The sequence below is a fragment of the Ambystoma mexicanum genome, chromosome 4p (genome assembly GCF_040938575.1).
Source record: "Ambystoma mexicanum isolate Mex_15411 chromosome 4p, UKY_AmexF1_1, whole genome shotgun sequence".
NCBI classification, from domain to species: domain Eukaryota; kingdom Metazoa; phylum Chordata; class Amphibia; order Caudata; family Ambystomatidae; genus Ambystoma; species Ambystoma mexicanum.
The window spans coordinates 469,989,654-470,010,049 of record NC_090927.1 but is presented as its reverse complement, the minus strand read 5'-3'; the positions used below and the strand labels follow the sequence as shown (position 1 = coordinate 470,010,049).

Below are 20,396 nucleotides of genomic sequence, written 5' to 3'. Positions count from 1 at the left end.
TGGACAAACATCAGGAAGCCCCGCATACTACCCACCAAGGGGTCAGCGACGCGTCAAAGCCAGAGGTAGAGGCCCCAATCCTAGAGGAGCCGCAGCCTCTGGTCAGAAATTACCATCAGATCCAGGTCCCCTCCCATGTCACCCTGGTTGGGGGCCGCTTAACATCTTTCCTCATGGCTTGGGAGGGCAGAACTTCAAACCAGTGGGTCATAAAGACGGTCTCCCACGGGTACTGGGTGGAATTCGCCCGACCTCCACAATTCAGACCACCACGATCATGGCGCCTCTCACCGGACCATCTGGAGATACTGAATCAAGAGGTGGAAGCGCTGCTGGAAAGGACGCCATAGAAGCAGTCCCTATTCTTCTGGTAAACGAGGGTATTTATTCAGTGTACTTCCTTGGTCCCAAAAAGGACCTCACCATGCGCCCTGTGCTAGATCTGCACCCAGCGAACAAATTCATAAAACCTCAAGTGTTTTGCACGCTAACACTTCGCATGGAGGTGATCCCACTGTTGATGGCAACATTGGACATGAAAGATGCATACTTTCATATTTCAATGTTGCCAGCGCACAGGAAATATCTAAGGTTCATGATAGAGAACAGACATTACCAATTCAAAGTACTCCCCTTCGGCATCGCCTCGGCGCCAAGGGTTTTTACCAAGGTACTGGCAGTAGCAGCAGCACACCTGCGCAGACTATCTGTCCCGGTTTACCTTTAACACGACGACTGGCTCATAACGGGGGACTTGTACGACACATGTTTTTTGATCACCCAAAGGACCGTAGACTTTCTGTTCAGTCTGGGATTCTTCGTCAACGAGAAAAAATCCAGTTTAGACCCCAGTCAAAACAATTATGGGGGCTCTAATCCAGACGAAAGACGGCCTCGTCTTCCCCCTCCAACGAGAGGGTTCAGAACATGCTTTTTCAGATCCCTCAATATGTAGCCAGTCGGGAGGTGACGGTGCGCAAAGCCATTCGGGATGATGGCGTCATGCATATACTTGGTTCCCCACGCGCGGCTGCGCATGGGTCCCATGCAACAGTGGCTCAACAGCCCGTGGTGTCAAGTCAGCAGACAATGGGAAGATCTGGTAGTTGTCTCGCCACCCCTCGTTCTCTCTTTGAACTGGTGGTCAAGGGAAAGCCTTCTGAAGGGGAAAACCTTCACCACCCCTGCAGTGGAAGTCACTCTCGCGACAGACGCATCTCTCACGGGGTGGGGGGCTCACCTGCTTCAGCAGACAGCGCATGGAGTGTGGTCCCCACAAGTAGCGTCCAACCATATAAACTTACTGGAGCTATTAGCAGTATTCAAGGCATTAAAGGCTTTTCAGATGCAACTACAAGGAAAGACAGTGCTGATTCTAACGGACAGCACTACAGCCATGTATTACCTGAACAAACCGGGGGGGCACTCGCTCTCCAGGGCTATCCAAGCTGTCCCAAAACATTTTGCTATGGGCTCTCAAACACAAGATGTTTCTGGTGTCCCAACATGTTCCAGGGGAACTCAATCTTCTGGCAGAAGTGCTCAGCAGAGATTTCCCTCTGCCCATAGAATACGAATGGCATCTGCACGAAGACATCGTGTCCAACGTCTTCGCAGAATGGGGCGTACCAGAGATCGACCTGTTCGCAACTCAGGAGAACGCCCAATGCCAATACTACGCCTCCAGGTACCCCCAGAACCACTCCAAGGGGAACGTTCTCTGGATAACATGGTCAGGGAAATGTGTCTACGCTAGCCCCCCCGCCTCCACCACCGCCCCCCCCCTCCGACTCCCCTTGTCAACAAGATAGTGCACAGGATGCACCAGGAACCAGTTACCATGATACTGGTGGCCCCCATGTGGGCCCGCCAACCCTGGTTCGCTCATCTGATGGAAATGTCCCTCTCCCCACCAGTAAAACTACCCTGCCCGTACAACATGTCTCAGGACATGGGGGAGACCCTACACCCATGCCCACAAACTCTAAACCTAGCAGCCTGGCTCCTGAGGTCATAGAGTTTGGACACCTACAGCTCCCTCAGAGATGCATGGACATTCTCAGGGAAGCTAGGAAACCTAATACCCGTTATTGCTATGCCAGAAAATTTGTACGAATTTATAGAATTTAGAACGAATAAAAGAGCCCTAGAACAACTATATAGAAAACACAACACAGCAGAACTCCAAAAAGAACTCCAAGAATCATCCAAAAGCTACAAACTCTGAGTAATCACCCACAAAGCTAATTCCCTTAACCAACGCATTACCAATGCTGCCTCAAACACCAAAGAATTATTTACTATTATTAGAGCACTTTAATGCCCCATACTACCAACCAGCCCAGTCAATAACAGCAAAGCCTGGTGTACCACCATTCAGGATGCACTGACCACTAAAGTGACAACACACAAAAATAAAATCGTTCTGCAAAGAAAGCTCCTAGAGCACTCCGCTAAACCTCCCCTCCCACCAGTCAGACACCAGGTCAATAATGCCCGATTTCCATTTCACCTCAGTTACTAATGACCAGGTACTCCAAACGTTAGCATTGCTTAAACCATCCAACTGCAAAGGAGACAGCTTCCCTGCTAAAGTAGTTAAAGATTGTACCCACACCCTAGCACCCATCACTAAGTTTGTTAATGCTTCCTTCAGTTCCAACAAAATCCCTGCCTCCATAAGTTGCTTTGGTTACACCCCTACTCAAAAAACCTACACTAGATCCCACCACCCCCACCAACTACAGACCAATCACAACAGTGCCATTCCTCCTCAAAATCATTGACAAAATCGCATACACCCAAGTGCAAACCCACCTAGGCCACTTATTACTAGATAGACAATCAGGCTTCCGCCCAGACACAGCACTGAGACAGTCCTTCTGGAATTAAAAAAAAGAGTGGCCTCCCAAAATGCTCCCACCAGTGCTGATCTTGGAAATCCATCTTAACACTCAAAGGTACAAAGGGACTAGCCTGGGAATCCAAGAACGATCTCAGAAAGTTGGTGTTTTCTAACCTGAGAGGGCAGGAAGATGGTCAAAGGAAACTATTTAAACCACATGGCACAGACATTTTTTGTTACTCAAAATGGCATTATGCATTAAAATAAAGATGGAGAATGATGGTGTCCCAGAAAAATAAGCAAGACATGGTTCATTGCCACCAGCCTGTCCTGGGCTTATAAATGTACAAAGGATGTTATAGAAAACCAGGCAATCCGGATACAAAGTGCCCCTGCTGCACTTAACTGTAAGGTGATGTGTCCTACATTGAAAACAACACAAAATCATGGGAGGGGAGACAGTCCCCAGTGCACTGGTAGCCATATGGGCAATGTAAATGAAGCTAAGAAGGCTTTACTTCCCTCCAGTCAGTTAGAGTTCCAGGCATAGCAAATAGTCCAGTGAAAGCAAAGTTACAAAAAAAAGGAAAATCCTTCAAAACAAGGATTTGCTAGGCTGAACAGATAAAAACCATAACCAAACTCTTTTGGGCTTTGGATTAAACCAGGCTGAGTGACAACTAAGTCCATATCCCAGACAAAAAACAAATTGCGGAGCAGGGGCCTCAAAGATGGGGCTGATGTCCATCTTGCAGTTCTTTTGCTTAACAGTACGTAAAAGGCACTATTGCACATAAATTAGTTTGTGCTCAATTAGAGAAAGTAAAAATTAGGCTCAGTGACGCAGCCTGTTTTGTGCACATCTAAAAAGGTAACGATTACCTAAAAGAAAAAGGGACCACGTCTCCCTGCAGTACTCCATTTAAGTTAGACTGTGCTAAAAAGGTAAAAAGAAATGGGAGGGGCTCTCTCTGTACTGGGAGCCATTAAACTGCCCAGTGCACCCCAAATTAAAGGAGTTCAGCAGGTGAGAGGCTAAAAAGGTCACTCACCTTTAAAAACCAGCTCAAGTCCTGATTCATAACAGATATGCTGTGAACCCCCCCATTACTCCCTTGAAGTCAGTGGTGGAAAAATTGCAACTTTCCCCAACAAGCACCATGCTAATTGAACAGAATATGATGAGGTAAGGTGCGTGCCCTGGAAAAAAGACGACACAAAGCAACACAGGCTCGATCCCCGGGCCCGCGCTTAGAAACCTACGGGTATTAAGCGTGTTATAAATCCGCAGCTAAGAGACACATTCCTGTAGCAGCCCCTCGATGCCCCCGGCTGTGTGAGCACTTTAAAAATGCATAAAATAAATAAAATAAGATTTGCAAACCCAATATGTTTATTTTCTTGCATCTGCTTTTTTTTTTTTTTTGGTTGTTGGGAGTGGTATTTATGTTCAGAACTGCTTTCTCATACTGAATTTAATGTGTTTCTCCTCCCATAGATATTGGTCCATGGTGAACAGAATGAAATGGCTCGATTGAAAGCAGCACTGATCCGAGAATATGAGGATAATGAGGAGGTTCACATTGAGGTTCACAATCCCCGGAATACTGAAGCCGTGACCTTATACTTCAGAGGTGAAAAACTTGCAAAGGTACATGAGCCCCATTGATTGCTTTGTTAATCCTTCTAAATTTTGTGTGAAAGATAAACTGACTTTGTGGCATTACTCTTTGAAATGTATTTTATCTAGATTAGTAGGTTATTTCCAAGAATGTACTTGACTTAAGATCTACCATTTTTATGTTGGCATTCATGAATCAAGTTATTTCCTAACAGTTACACTCTTCAACAATGAACCTAGTTTGTGTTAAAATGCCACAATGGATACTTGTTGGTCTCTTTTTAGGGAAGATGTTCTTTTTGCTCTTTCCCCACATAGGCTTCTATTGAACTCATGACATTTTGGAGGTAAGTGAAGGGCTGAGGCACCTACTAGGGTCTTCCGAGATCAGGCAGAGGAGCAGGGCTTCTCTGGGCCAATCTCTGGAGTGGATGCTGATCTATTGCAGAAGCCAGCCACGGGTCCTCAACGGGCTGCTCTTCGAAGGATTCTTGTAGATCTTAAGAATGGCTGTGAGATGGGGCGTGGCTTGGGGCGCCGGCAATGTGGACGCCTCATTAGGAGCTCTGTGGGACGCCCAGGTTCTCGCGGATATATGCCCACCTAACGCTTTGAATCCGGCATGGTGACAAATCAGCGGGTTGACCGCTCCATCTTCGGAGGAAATCTGAGCACAGAAGCCTCGATTTTTGCAGACTGAAATGGCGCCGGGGTAGATGTCCTGATCCCAAGATGGCGGCTCCCTGACATTGCCGGGCTGGGGGAGGAGGAGCTGGCCGCTCCAATGCTGCAGCTCCCGCCTGACGGTTGGGCAATCTGTAACTGTGGAGCCCTCACCCATATCCCTGCAACAGTGGAGCTTGGGACACGCGTCGGCCATCGGTGCGCTGCAGGAATTCCAGTGACATCTCCGTAACCTGGCCTGAGCAGGACCCCACTGCCCGAAGCGCCAGTGCGTGAGGGAGCGCCGGAGGATCGCTTGAGGGAGCGCCGGAGGATCGGCAGAGACTTACGCAGTAAAGAGCTCCCTCACTGCACCTTGAGGGGCCACGTTCTCGCCGTGCACCCTCCCCTCGACCCGCTGGAGCGCAGGAGGGGAGAGAGGAGCCCACGTCCTTGTGATCACCCATAGCTGCCAGGCCCATCCAGCAAACGTGCCTGCATCGCATAGACTCGACTGGGAGGACACTACCATACCTGCGGAGGCCCCGGCAAGGAGGAGGGAGCATTGCACACCCACAGCGGCCGGGCCCCTCCAGGCAACAGGGGGAGAGAAGTACCTGCTGCTGCTGGGTCCTGCTCCCCCCACCCCCCAGTCAGACCGTGGCGGGATCTCCCCTTCAAGATGGCGGCCCCCGCGGACCTGAACTGAGGCCCTCGGGCCAGCCCGACACGGTCTCCCGGGGCGGTGAGCATAGAGAGGCCGCAGCACCTGCACCTGCCCCACCCCAGCACCCAACACCAAGGAGAGGATCGGGGCCTGCCTGATGCCAGCCCCCAGGACGGTGGACGCTCCCCCCTCCAGGGGGCGGTGGGCTGCGAGGCGACCCACAGCAGCCCCCTCCACCCGCAACCATCACCCGGCGGCGGGACGTCCCCGGCACTCCCTCCCAAGTGGCACCACACACCATCACACAGCACGCACCTGAGCCCCTAGACATCAGGGAGCTGTGGAGTACTTCCTGGCCTGCTCTCCCCCTGGGCCAGAACCATCAACGCCCAGGCCAGACTCGGGTTGGCCCAGCCCCGGCTCCCTTCCTGCAGGCGGGCCCATCATCGGCCGGAGCCAGCCCACCAACAGAGTGAACCTGTACCACACCCCCAGCCCTGCAACAAGCCAACCCGAGACACTTCCTCCTCCCTGGCCCCCACCCGCTCAGGACAACGGCCCCCCCCCCCGGGACCTCTTCAACTTGATCCCCAACGGCCCAGCAGACTGCCTTAAGGGCCTCCCCCTCTTCCTATGCACAACACTGAAGGGCACAGACACAGCGAGCGTCCGCCCATCCTCGCCGCACATGGCTGCCTGGCAGTGGGGTCCCCATCCACACGCCTGACACTGGTGGTCCCTTGTTAACAGCGACTATACAGGAGGATCTGCCAGGACAGCCCCATCACACCAAAACAGCAAGATCCACAGGCGAAACGAAACTGACAAATCAGCTGAAAACTCAGCAAACGCCGGCCTGAGGAGACTCCTGGTGGGTCAGCGGAACCGAGGACTCTCCCCGGAACCACACTCTTGGCACCAATAACTCTGATTGCCCGGCATTGGGCCCCCGGTTCCTTATTGAACGCCAGCAGATATCGACAGGGGCGAGATCCTAGCTCTATCCAGACGCCCCAGCCTGGACCAAGCAGACCCTAAAAAGTGAAGGGGAGCCAGATCCCACCGCTCACTTGGCAACCTGACAGAGCGACCGGGCACACACCGCAGTTGGCTCTGGAGGCCCCGGAGGACGTGGTGCGCCCCACCTATGAAGACCTGACTGTCGAAACTCTCGGGGTGGGTCCCCCCCCCCCCTTTCCCCAGGCTCCCCATCAGAGATACAAGCACCCAGCGGAGACGGGTTAAGGGACCACACTTGGAATCTCCCACCCCCCTAATACTAGCCTGCAGATTGCATGCACCTGGGTAATCGGCGATCCGGACACCAAGATGTCTAGGCAGAAGGGTCCAAAGTCAGAGGACATAGCCAATTTCCTCCACCTAAAAGAGAAACCTAAGCAGCCGGACACCCGTCCCCCCTGGCCCAGCCTTCCTCGCCTGCAAGTCCCCCAAGGACAGTGGGCTACGAAAGACGATATCCAGGGCCTCCTAGTCGACATTAAAACGGAGTTCCGCAACTGCATGGCCGAGGTCACAACCAAGATGGAGGGCCTGGAAAACCGTGTGGTGGAGCATAGGGTTGGTGACACGGAGGACCAGGTCCTGGAACATTCAGCACAGATCGCGGAGCTGCAACAGAAAATGCAGACGCTGGAGGACAGTGCCGAATCTATGCATCGCAAGCAGGAGGACCTGGAAAACGGGACCTGCAGAAATAACATTCGCATCAAAGGGGTTCCCGCCTCGATCACGGACCAGGCCCTGCCAGCCTACATCGGAGACCTCTTCCAGCCTCTCCCAGACTGCGAAAAGTCCCTACTCCTACTCGATCGCACTCACAGACTGCGAGGCCGCAGGAACACCTCATCGGCAGCTAGCCCTGAAGTGATCACCAGAGTGCATTTTTTCTCAACGAAATAGGAGATCATGGCAGCAAGCTGCTAACAAGGCGATCTGACATACCAGGGAGCCGCCATACAGCTGTTCCAGGACCTGGCCACCCCCACGGTCCAGCGGCGGAGAGCCCTTTGCCCTCTAACGATCTTTTTTCAGGAGCGGAAAATCAAATACCGTTGGCTCTACCCGGCTTTGCTTCAGTTCACGCTTGAGGGCCAAACGAGGGTAATCCATGCCCTGGAGGAGTCAGGCGGCATTATGGGATGCAAGCCCTCTACACCCGAGGACACATCCACCTCCCCAACAAACAAACCACGCAGCTCAACACCGAAACCCCAACATAGCCGCTGGATGAAGTCCCAAAAGGGGGCAAAACCCCCGCCACACACGATCAGTAACCGACCTTCAGCACTTCATGCCGGGACCTGCACTCTTGGCACCCGGGCGTCCAACGCAATGCCCCAGCCGAGTGGATGGACAGACACTCCGGCCCATGGCCCATCTGTGTCAGTTTGGTTAACCTTTGCTTCTTCTGTTCTGTTAGTTGGGCGGGACCCCCCCCGCCCCATGCCCCTTCATTACCTGGGCCTGGTTTGCCCTGAGTTATACGAAGTTAAAACTCGGTTGCAGCTGACACGTGCAGACACCAGCCCCTCAATGGGTCCCCCCTGAGCATAGGATTGCCCACCATCCATTTGAACGATAATGGCCACCCGCTGACCTCCCCACCGGAGCACACCAAACTCTGCTACATCTCACTAAACGTCGGGGGCCTGAACTCTCCCACAAAACGGAAATCCATTCTCCGACACCTGCAGGACCTTCAGGCCTCGGTGGGGTTCCTCCAGGAGACTCGCCTCTTAGCAGAGGCCTTCACCAGACTGCATTCCCGAGCATACCCAACGCAAAACCTGGCCTCTGGCCCCAGCAAGAAAGGCGGCAAAGCGATTGTTAGCAAAAGGTATCCCCTTTAAAGAGAAGGAGACTCTGCGCAGCCCAGATGGCACAAGTGGAGCTCTACGGGCAGCTCCACACGCTGATTGCGGTCTATGCACCCAACGACGGCCAGGCGGCCTTCTAAGCTACCTTGGCGTCCTCTCTCCTCCCCTTTCTCGAAGGCCAGGTGGTACTGGGCGGGGACTTCAATGGGGTACCCAACCCCCTACTGGACAGGTCGGGGCCCCCATCTAGGGACTTCAGGGTGGCTTTGGGCCTCTGACGCCTGTTTAAAGTACTGGACGTGGTGGACACCTGGAGGGTCCTCCACCCAGACACTGTGGACTACTTTTTTTTTTTTTTTATTTTTCTCACATCCACCGCTCATCATCCCGAATCGACCTCATCTTGGCCAGGCCCCAGCTCCTGCAGTTCACAGACGACATGGAGATCGTTGCAAGGGTTTTGTCGGATCACGGCCCAATTCTCCTCATTGCAAGTATCTTTGACCCGGACCCCCCGGAACGGAGTAGATGGTCCCTATACGAACCAATGCTGCACGATATGACGGTACGTGATACTATAAACAAGGCGATTGGCAATTACTTCAAGGAAAACCCCCCCGACCTCACCTCTACACCGACAATATGGGAAGCCAGGAAGGCCGTAATCAGAGGGGAACTCGTGGCTCAGGCTGCCGCATTTACGAGGAGGCTTACCATGAACAGAAACCAACTACAGAAGGACATGAGGGAGGCTGACACAGCCCTAAAACGAAAGTGGTCACCTAAAGCGGCCGAGATGGTCAGACTAGCTCATACAAAGCTGGAAGCCCATTACGCCGAGGACACAGCCCAAACCCTGCTCCGGACCAAACAGTTACTACGCGAATGTCAATGAAGCCAATAAATATCTGGTGAATAAACTAGCCAAGACCCGCCGACGGAATCACATCACCGCATTAAGGGACCCGAATGGTAAAACCCTGTACAGAGAAGGAGTGAAACTGCGGGTGGCGACACTTCATCTAACCGACATCTGACCTCAGCCCCCCGCCCACAGTCCCTCCAGGAACGATGTATAGCAGACGCCCGGCTCCCCCACATCTCAGAAGCAGACAGAGCTTCCCTGTAAGCCCCGATCACACCCGAAGAGGTACTCAAAAACCTGAAACACAGGGCCCGAGGCCCAGACGGCTTTCCGCCAACATTTTACAAACTCTTTCGCCCCATGTTGCTGCACCCAATGACAGAGCTATTTAACTCCTTCCGGGACTCGGGCACTATTGTGCCCTCTATGCAAGAATCTACCACAATTATGCTATTGAAACCCGGCAAGGATCCAAAGGTGTGCGCGTCATATAGACCGATATCCCTGCTCAATGTGGACGCCAATGCATACTCAAAGGTAACAGGCTGGCCAAATCCTCCCAACCATCATAGACCAGGACCAGGCGGGGTTCATCAGAGGGAGAAGCACCTTGGACTGCATCCGTCGAGCGCTCAATCTCATCGAAGTCGCGACCCAAGAACATCGGGGTCTGGCGGTCTTGACCCTGATTGCCACCAAAGCATTCGACAGGGCAGACTGGAACTTCATGCGCCTCACCATGGAGGCATTCCGGTTTGGCCCGATATTCCAGAAAATGGTGCTAGCAAATTACAAAGCCCCGAGAACATCACTCTGTCTGAACCAGAAGACCTCACCCCCGAACCGGCTTTCTTGTGGGAAAAGACAAGGCTGTCCACTCTCCCCGCTGATCTTTGCTATGGTCATGGAACCATTCGCCCAAAGGACACAAGCCAACGAGAACATCTCTGGGCTAGAAATAAACGGCGAACAATTCAAGATCTCCCTATACGCCGACGACGTGATGATCTCCATCACCAACTGCCAATCCTCCTTACACGCTACCTTGGCTGAGCTGGAGGCCTTCGGGGGAGTGGCGGGATTCCAGGTGAACTACTCCAAATCAGAGGCACTGTGCATCAACCTGGAGGCTCCCCTCGTAGCCGACCTCCAGGTGCTCTGCCCCCTAGCATGGAGCTCCTACTCAACGGCCTACCTGGGAATACGCCTCACAGCCGACCCGAAACAGCTCTACACAGCTAACGTCCCCCCGCTTCTCAAGGAACTGGAGGAGGACCTTCAACGATGGGACAGCCAAGAGATCTTCCTATTGGGCCGGGTCACAGCGTGCAAAATGAACCTCCCTAGACTGCTGTACCTGTGCTCCGCTCTCCCGGTCCCCTCACCTCCAAAACTTGCCTTGGAACATCTACAGAGGAAGCTAGCGAAATTCGTGTGGAGGGGAAGCAGAACCAGGATACCCATGAGGGTCATGATTGGAGCCGCAAAATGGGGTGGCCTCGGGCTCCCCAACCTGATGAACTATTTCCTGGCGGCCCAACTGTCGAGCGCTGCAGCCTGGCAAATCCGGAAGCCCCCCAAAATGGTCCTGCATTGAACAATCCAGATGCCAGCCACAACTACACTCCCTGCTACACATCCCAGGGCCCCCCCCCGGAGCCATGGACCAGATCTATCATCCAACAAAGCGACCCTTGAAACATGGGCATGGGTCCGACGGAGGAGGAAGGTGCCCAGGGACCTAAGCCCACTCTCCCCGGTCCTCTGGAACCCTGACTTCAGGCCAGGAATGGAGGCAGCTCGATTGAGCCGATGGACCAAAGGAGGCCTACGAACCCTCTCCCAACTCTACGAGGCTAACAACCCACTCAGCTTTGAGGAATGCAAAGCCTGCTTTCAGCAGACAGGAGAGAGGTTTGCATACATCTAACTCCGCCACTGGATATCGCAGCCCACCGTCCATCGAGGGGCTACCCGGGACCTCCACCCTCTTGAACAGGCGACAGAGGAAAGCACAGGTCGAGGTCAGATCACCAAACTGTACTGCCTGCTCCAGGTGGACATGCTCGTCTTTTAGAGACCGGACTGTTCCCACCAGTCTAAAAACAGTAATAGTCACACCATTGGTTAAAAAGCCTGGCCTTGACCAGCAAAACCCGGCCAATCTTCGACCTATAACGAATTGCAACTTCTTGTTGAAGATTCTTGATAAAATAGCCACGCACCAACTCCAAGAATACGTAGACGAGCACGACTTGCTACACCCCCAGCAATCAGGATTTAGAAGTGCACACAGCACGGAATCAGCATTACTCGACCTTCAGTCTAAAATGCTGGAAATCCTTGATAAAGGAAAGGCCGGCCTGCTCATCCTATTGGACCTCTCAGCCGCATTCGATTTATTAGATCATGGAAAGCTCCATGAGGCCCTGGGAAAAGCAGGAAACTGTGCCGAGGAAGCCATCGAGTGGATATCCACCTTTCTGGAGGACAGAAAATCTAAAATCACCTGGGGTGGATATTCCTCTAGTACGAACCCTGTGGACTGCAGCGTCCCACAAGGCGCCAGCTTCTCCCCTCTTCTATTTAATCTATATATTCGCTGACTCTGCGCCCTTCTCTCACAGTTGTGAATTTACTTTACCAACTTCGCAGATGATACACAACTGATTATAGAACTCAGCGGAGACCACACTACAGACAACAACAGGCTGTCAGCTATCTATAATACCATAGAAAGCTGGACGAAGGCCCACTGGATGTGTCTGAATGGTTCAAAAACAGAACTTATGACATTTGGATCTACAAAAGCCTTATCCAATCTAGGCCCAGTCTATTCGTCATTCATTATCAAGGACTCCAACATTGTGGTCTCAAGTAAAGTGAAAACACTTGGCATATACCTGCAATCCTCACTAGGAGCAGATGCACAGGTCTCATACCTTTAAAAAGAACTGCCAATACTACCAGAGATTATTACGCCGCATTAGGCCATATCTCAACGCCAAAAATAGCGCCACCATTGCTATAGCCACGATTCTGTCCTGACTGGATTATGGGAATGCGTTGATGCTTGGTTCAAGTAACTCCTGCATCAAACAATGCCAGATAATCCAGAACAACGCTGTTAGAACTATCACCGGGAAATCCAAGTGCGAGCACATCACCCACGACTGAACAGGCCTCCACTGGCTCGCCATAGAGGAGCGTATTAAATTCAAATCGCTGACACTTGTCCACCGCTGTCTATTCGGTACGGCCCCATCATACCTTAAAAGGGAATTTCACTGGTATGAACCAAGCCGTTGCCTAAGATCAGCTAAAAAAGGGCTACTTAAAGTTAGCCATACCAGAGTCAAAGCTACTGGACTTGGGAGAGCTTTTCCCACCAAAGCCATTGCACTCTGGAACGAGCTTCCAGATAACCTCAGACTGGAAAGCAGTCCCTCCCTATTTAGGAAGCAGCTGAAAACGTTACTTTTCTGGTAATTCGTTAATTATTCAGCCTGGACTCCCTTGAGTCCTCCTTTTCTTTTTATGTAGTCCTGTGACCTCTGTCTTTTTTCGTGTTCTTGTCGCGCCCTGATGCTTGCGAGCTTCGGCGCGTTATAAATACATAAATAAAAAATGCTGATGGTCAGACCACCATACATGTCCGGATGGGAAGCGGACTTGGGTCACCCTATAGAGGACCAGACATGGGTGGAGATATGGTCCAGGATCAACTCGACATCCAGATGCGTCACAAATGAGGAATGCGCCCTGAAGCTTCTCCACCGCTGGTACTACTCCCCAGTCCACCTGCACCACTGCAATGCAGACATTGACCCGAGTTGCTGGAGACGTTGCGGCAAACGGGGATCCTTTTTCCACATGTGGTGGGGATGCCCGACAGTACAGATCTTCTGGAGGGAGGTCCTGCAGATCGCGGAAGACATCGCCCAACGCAAACTCCCTATGGACCCGGAGGTAATCCTTCTCGGGGTGGCGAGCCCGGACTGCTATCCTAAAACGGGCCAATCCGCCAAACTGCTGACACACCTACTGTTAGCAGCTAAGATTACATTGGTGCGAAAGTGGAAGACTCCGGAAGGTCCTCTTCTTGCTCTCTGGTGGATAAAAGTCTGGGAGATTCTGGTGGCGGAGAAAGTTACAGCGGCAAAGGAGGGGGCTCTCCACCGACTGCTGGGCCCCGGTATTGGACTATCACTCCCGATTCCCAGCGTTAACATTTCAATCCTGCCTGACAGCAAACTTTCTGGGCCCCCAAAGCTGTGACAGGTCGCCAACCAACCAGAGCATTATAGAATAAAGAGGTGGCAGATGAAGGACCATGGGAGGTGGGAATGGGCCTGCTACATGCATACTAGCTGTAAAGGGAATCACAATAACTCATGTAATGCTTAGATAAAGCTGTAACCGTAATAAATAAAGTTGTTAAAAAAAAGAGTGGCTGTGAGATTTCGCTTATCCAAACCTTTAGCTGAAAGCTAGTCCAAGCCCACCAATGTTGAGGATCTGTGCCATTCAAACAGCCAGTAGTTGTCCTAGTTGACTAGACAGTGGCAACCCGCATACTGGGCCACACACAATCAAGCTCACTAGCCTGTGGATGCAGCAGCTTTCCCAAGCAAGTGTGTTGGGTAAGAATGAGTGCAGTTCAACTGATGTGGGACTACACAAGACTTCTCTCTTGGTAATAAGTAACCCACCTTTTAATATAGTCCTGTACTCCACAAACTGGTGGTGTGACTGAGTAGCCAGGTGTTAGGCAAGATTGTATGCGGTACCCTTTGGGTGCACTACAACAACCCTGACCTGGCAATAGGAACCCAACCTTTGGTAAAAGTCTGTACTACGTAGGTTGGTAGCGTGTTGAGCAGCCAGGCTTATCTTAAGAGGGGTGAGCTGTAGGGAAGTTACAGAGATTCACGTTGACTAGTATTCAAATAAACACTTATACACAAGGTTTCTTGAATAATCAATTATTCATTTATCAGTCTGTTAGAATAAGCCTTCTTTAAAAGGGAGCAATCATATGCCACAAAATAAACTTCAATAAATTCACACTCTGTTACACTAAATCATTTGATACCTATTAAATAACTAGTACACTGTGGACATTCATGTATCATTTGTACATTTAGAGCAATACTGAGTTTGGTGAAAAAGATAGAATGGAGGAATAAAACAAATGTTAACAAATAATTCACCAACAGCTATGTACTTTTAAGGAAACCTTCCAATGGCAAATAAGTTTAACCCTTTTCTGGGGATGTTACGGAGAATTCTCAGAAATGTGCCAATTCCCTCCACCTTAGCGACCCTCAGCAACTTTGCTGGATTTTGAGGACTTGATTTTTTTAACCTGGAGAGAGCAAGACCCTTTTTCCCACTCTTGTATTTTAATGTGATTTCTGAGCTTTGTGTTTATTTTGGTTGTGGAGTCTGACAAACTCCATAGTCATCATCTTTTACAATGTGTCAAACAGCACCTTCAGTGCAGTGACACAGGGAAGCCTTTCAGATTTCCGCAAGGTTTAAATACCTTCTCTGGGATAAACTACTGTTTCCCAGAGCAGTAAAATGAAATTGACTTTACTTACATTTGTAACTTTCTAGACCCAGCACACACTATCTTACAATAGGGTGCTGGAGGAGTTACCTAGTATCCCCTTTGTCTAGCTTCTCATGTAACAATTTTGTGTTACCCTTTCCTCACTGAAAGGTTGGTGGCAGTGGTTTTGTTTTAACTACCGTGGTATGCATTTACCGCCGCTGAGTTTGCAGCTGCAGTAAAGCACCCAAGGGTACCATTTTTGTCCAAATGGCCCGGACTCGTTTTTTTCACCATTTCTTTGTGGAAAGATCCTTCTTGAGATTTACTCTGTGTGCCAAACCAGGTTTGGTCCCATTGTTCGCTTTGCCTTTGGCAGGATTCACGAGCAGTGTGACACAATGTAAAGATGATGCATAAAGAGTTTGTCAGACTCCAAAGTTAAAAAGAACACAGAATTTAAATCACATTAAAATTACATGAGATGAAAAATCCTAAAGTCCAGCAAAGGAGCTGGGGGTCTCTAAGGTGGAAGGGAATTAACCCATTTCTCAGAATTTTGCCTAACCGAGACCTATCACATTGTCAATGACTCTCACTGGCTTGAGGGAAGGAGCACTCTCCAACCCCTCCTTGATTAGGGCCAATGGACCTCTAACCTGATGACCATAGAGCAGCTCAAAGGGGCTGACACAAACTCCTTCCGGCAGAAGAAGGTTCCACTTTCTTCTAAGGGGTTCTTCTAAAGCACCTATCATGCTCTTCATAGTTCTATTAAACCTGTCCAGCCCATTGCTTTGGGGATGGTAGGCTGCTGATTATTTATAGGTCACTCCACAGTTTTTCCACATGGCTTGCATGTAGTGGGACATAAAATTGGTCCCCTCTCTGAGATAACCTTAGGCAAACCAACCCTGGTAAATATACCAAGGAATTAACCACTGCCTGAGCAGTAACAGTCCTCATAGGTATGGCTTCAGGATACCTGGTAGCTTGGTCTACCACAACCAATATAAATCAGTTGCCTGAAGATGTGGGAGGGTCTAGGGGACCAACAATGTCAGTCCCTACCCTCTCAAAAGGAACTCCCTCCACTGGGAAGGGCACCAAGGGTGCCACATTCTTGGCTCCACCCTTGCCAGAAGTCTGACAAGTGTGACAGCTTCTACAGAATGTGTCTACATCAGACCCCATCTTCGGCCAGTGGAAATACAGAGAAACCCTTTCCTTGGTCTTAAAACTTAAATGACCAGCTAAAGGAATATCATGGGCTAACTGTACAAACTGAGATCTCGCCTCCTGTGGCACTACAAGTCTTCTGTAGTACTCTGGGGTAGACTCAATTGGCTCACTTTGAAGGCGGCCATCCTCCCTGTGCTTCCCTGGCTCTTGCCCATCCAACTGGGAAGCTGCCTGATGGTGAAGTCCTTTAAAGAGTAGGACACTCTCTTTGACCTCTGCTGAAGTCTGCCCTACAGGGTCCAACTTCTGCAAGAAAAGTCTGCAGCTCAGGATGGTCGTTAGGGTCCAGATCTCCAACATAGGGAAGGGCTTCTTCCAGCTCTGTTTCATCAGTAGCTATATCCCCATTCTCTGGTTGTTCCTCACACGCAGCCTCTGCTGGTGGAGGGGTCATTAAGTGTGACCTTGGACTGTCCTCTTAGTGATGTCCTTGTCCTTTGAACAGGGTTGACACCTTTCTTCAGTCCTGAGACCTTGGGTTTCCGCTTTTTCTCTTTCCTTGTCGTAGAAGTTGAAGGGTGTCCTTCCTATGGACTGGAAGTTATAGGTTCTGCTGTAACTTCCTCTTGAGTCACCTAAAGTTGCCTCTCTGGCCAATCTCCTTTGCTCCTGCTTACTTTTACTGGGAGGCCTGGGGGTGCTTGTTACAACTCCAAGAGTCTTAAAGTCATTCCCCAACATGACTCTCCGAGACACCCCACTTTGTAAACTGACAGGAATCCTCAGTCATATCGTTGCACTGGATGGGAGCTAGTAGCCTAGGAAACATCTGGAGTGGGCCTCTAGCAAGCTTAATGGGATCCGTAAGTGTCTTCGCAACATCCTGTGGCCTGAAAGGTTTCATCCACTACAGTAATGCTGGCCCCAGTGTCTCTAATGGCAGGGGTTTCCTGGCCATTCACTAGTACACCCTCCTTGTAATATTCTTTGGTATTATCTGGAATAGTTATACACATCTACATTCTGCTGTTCCCACAAAGCCAGGGATACTAAAACACTGGCTGAGACTCCAGTGGGAGTCTTCAGCCAATACTTGAAAGTTACCACTAGCCATTTAAACTTCATCCTCGGGATGAAGGCTAAGGAGGCAGTGTGAACCCCTGAAGTTTTTCCCTTGAATCTGGGATTACCTTTCAAATGGGCAGTTGACCCACAAGCATAACATTTACCAAATGTTTGCTGACATTCCTCTGGTTTAGCACCAGAGGTTTCACTACACTGACCTGGTTTCCCATGTGGCTTACCCTTATGTTTGTGGCCCTCTTTTGGGTGGTTGGAATTTGAATTCTTTTCCATCTTTCTTGTGCTGCTTTCCCCTCATCCTTTTTGAGTGGCCCCAGAATCCTTGAGTGGCCCTGTTGGCAACCCACAAGTCGGCAGCATTTGCTAACTTCCTGGGATCAATCTCTTTTGAGTCAGCCAAGTGCTGTCTCAGCTCAGGAGAGCAGGCATCAAAAATAGATTTCAACAAAAATAGATTTCTCATTAATCCAAAGGGGTTCAATCTGTAACCCTTAACCCAACCACCCTCTTAAGTTTCTGGGAATGAGTTTTCCCAGATCTGGCTATCAAAGCCAACTTCACATTCTCATAATCCTGTCTTTCAAGTTCACCCACCTCCATTACAGCATCAGTTGCAACCTTGGGAAGCCTAGACAAAAGCCAAGGAAGCAACTGATTCCCTGAGAGACCTCGAATCCCATGATTGTATTCAAATCCATCCAACCAATCCAAAATATCAAGTTTCACATCATACATACTCGCTGCTTCTTTAGGCAGGTGAGGCCTCTTGGGACTGGAAGACCTAGAGGACTCTGGGAGGGAAACCTTTTCAAGAGACCATCTTTTCATTTCAAGAGCATGTTGCATTTCCAATTCCCAGAGTTTGATGCCCTGATGTTTGGCTTCAGCTTAAGCTTGCAACCTATTAAATTCCAATTCAAGTCTCATTTTCTCAAGAGACACTTATTCTGGACTCAGTGGTGGACCTTGTGGGGTTGCAGTGGATATAAATTGAGGCAAAAGGGCCTGCTGAGGCAAAGAGGTGCTGCTATCCTTGTACTCTTCATTCTCTTCTAAGACTGCAGAGTTAGACTCTGTATTATCATCCTCATTATCAATTTCCACATTCCCTTGGTTAGTAGGTGTGACAGGCCTACTACCCAAACTTTGGTGATTCAACACCCTTGTAATCAATACATGTTTCTTTCCTTTAACATGGAGATTCCCGATCTTACACATTTCTTTCAGTTGATCTACTCTCAAAATGATCAGAGCTTCCTGACTGAAGTTATCCATATTAGGCATGTTACAATTGCTATTCTGATGGCGCTTAGCCTTGTGAAGGTTTTAGTTGAACAAAAGCAAAGCAAATACTTAATGTAACAACTCTACAATAGATCCTCACTACCTGCCACCAGTGTTAGGCAAGATGGTATGCAGTACCCTGTGGGAGACTGCACCAGCCTTGTCCTCTTGACAATAGTTAACCCAACTGTTAGAATTCTCAGAAATGTGCTAATTCACTTCTACCTTAGAGACCCCCAGCTCTTTTTGCTGGACTTTAGGACTAACCTAGAGAGCGAGACCTTTTTCCTACTCTCTCGTATATTCATGTGATTTGGACTCTGTGTTTCATTTGACTTTGGAATCTGACAAACTCCATAGGCATCACCTTTACATTGTGACACACACAGCACCTTCAGTGCAGTGACACATGGAAGTCTCTTAGATTTCCCAAAGGTTTAAATGCCTTCTCTTGGTAAAACTAGTGTTTCCAAGAGCAGTAAAGTGAAATTGACTTTACTCACATTTGTAACTTTCTAGACCCAGCACACAACATCTTACAATAGAGTGCTGGAGGGGTTACCTAGTATCCCCTTTGTCTAGTTTCTCATGTAACCTTTTTATGTTACCCTTTCTACAATTAATGGCTGGTGGCAGCGGTTTACTTTTGACAACATTGTGTGCTTTTACTGCGGGCTGCGTTCGCAGATGCAGTAAGGCACCCATGGGTGCCCGTTTGTCAAAATGGCCCCGTTTTTTTTTCGCCATTTCTTGTTGGAAAGGTCCTTCCTAGTTTTACTCTGCGTGCCAAACCAGGTTTGGTCTTTTTGTTCATTTTGTCTTTGGCGGGATTCACGAGTGAAGCCCGCCTCTGGCTCCAGTATGTCTGGCAGGGGCAGGACGTGAGGGAGGTGCCCGAAACTCCCTGTGATTAATCCCCTTGGTTACTGTTGGGCAAGATTGTATGCAGTAAAAATAGGGTGCACTACAAAACCCTGACCTCCTGGCAGTAGTAACCCAATCTTTGGTATAAGCCTGTACTACACAGGTTGGTAGTGTGGACGAGTAGCCAGGCTTATCTCAAGAGGGAAACAAAATAAACACAAGCCCACAAACCAACTTCCTTGCCCTTCTGCTATGGTGAGATACTCTGATGCCTACAGACCTACTCATAAATGCCCCCTTTTAATAATCAAACATACAATGCAAGTCCCTCTACGTGTGAGTGGGAAGATGAGTATCTCTACCACTGCTCTTTCTAGTGTCGCCTCCTTGTCTAATGGGGGCAAGAGAAATGTGCCTACACTTAACAAAATGTGTTTCTAGGACCAAAACAATCGTCAGAGAATGCACACAACTTAATTCCAATTGCATTTCCTCTTGGTACTGTATTCAGGACACTTATTCTTTTGTGTATGTTCCCATTTCTTCGTATGTCTTCACGCAATGTTAGCCATACATATGATTATCTAAAAACAAACAAACAGAACAATCCTTCTTACAATGATGATTACTATCACTTATGGTCTGGCAAATATATTATAGCAACTCTTGTATCTTCGCCTCTATTTCTTTTAAGAAGATGGTACATTAATTCTTGGTATTGCAATTACCCAAAGAAAAACATTCTCTCTATAACATCCTATTGATTCAAATTATTTACCAACAGTACACATTTATTAGTCACTTTGTGTTTTAGCATGTTCACTATTCGCTATTTGTCACTCTGAATGTGAAAATACCTTTCTCTTCACTTCTCACTCGTAACAGGTTATTTTGCTACTTTTTCTTAGTTGAGACTTGTCTTGGCTGC

General features: G+C 49.5%; 1 protein-coding gene across 2 annotated transcripts in view; it reads left to right on the top strand.

Annotated features, from left to right (window-relative positions):
• The window catches only part of CPSF3 (cleavage and polyadenylation specific factor 3), a 421,648-nt gene that overhangs the window by 196,076 nt on the left and 205,176 nt on the right, over window positions 1-20,396 (top strand). For both annotated transcript variants that reach the window (XM_069606000.1, XM_069605999.1), the window contains one exon: window positions 4,344-4,496. In XM_069606000.1, coding sequence (XP_069462101.1) covers window positions 4,344-4,496 — 153 coding nt within the window. The remainder of the gene's footprint in view (window positions 1-4,343; window positions 4,497-20,396) is intronic.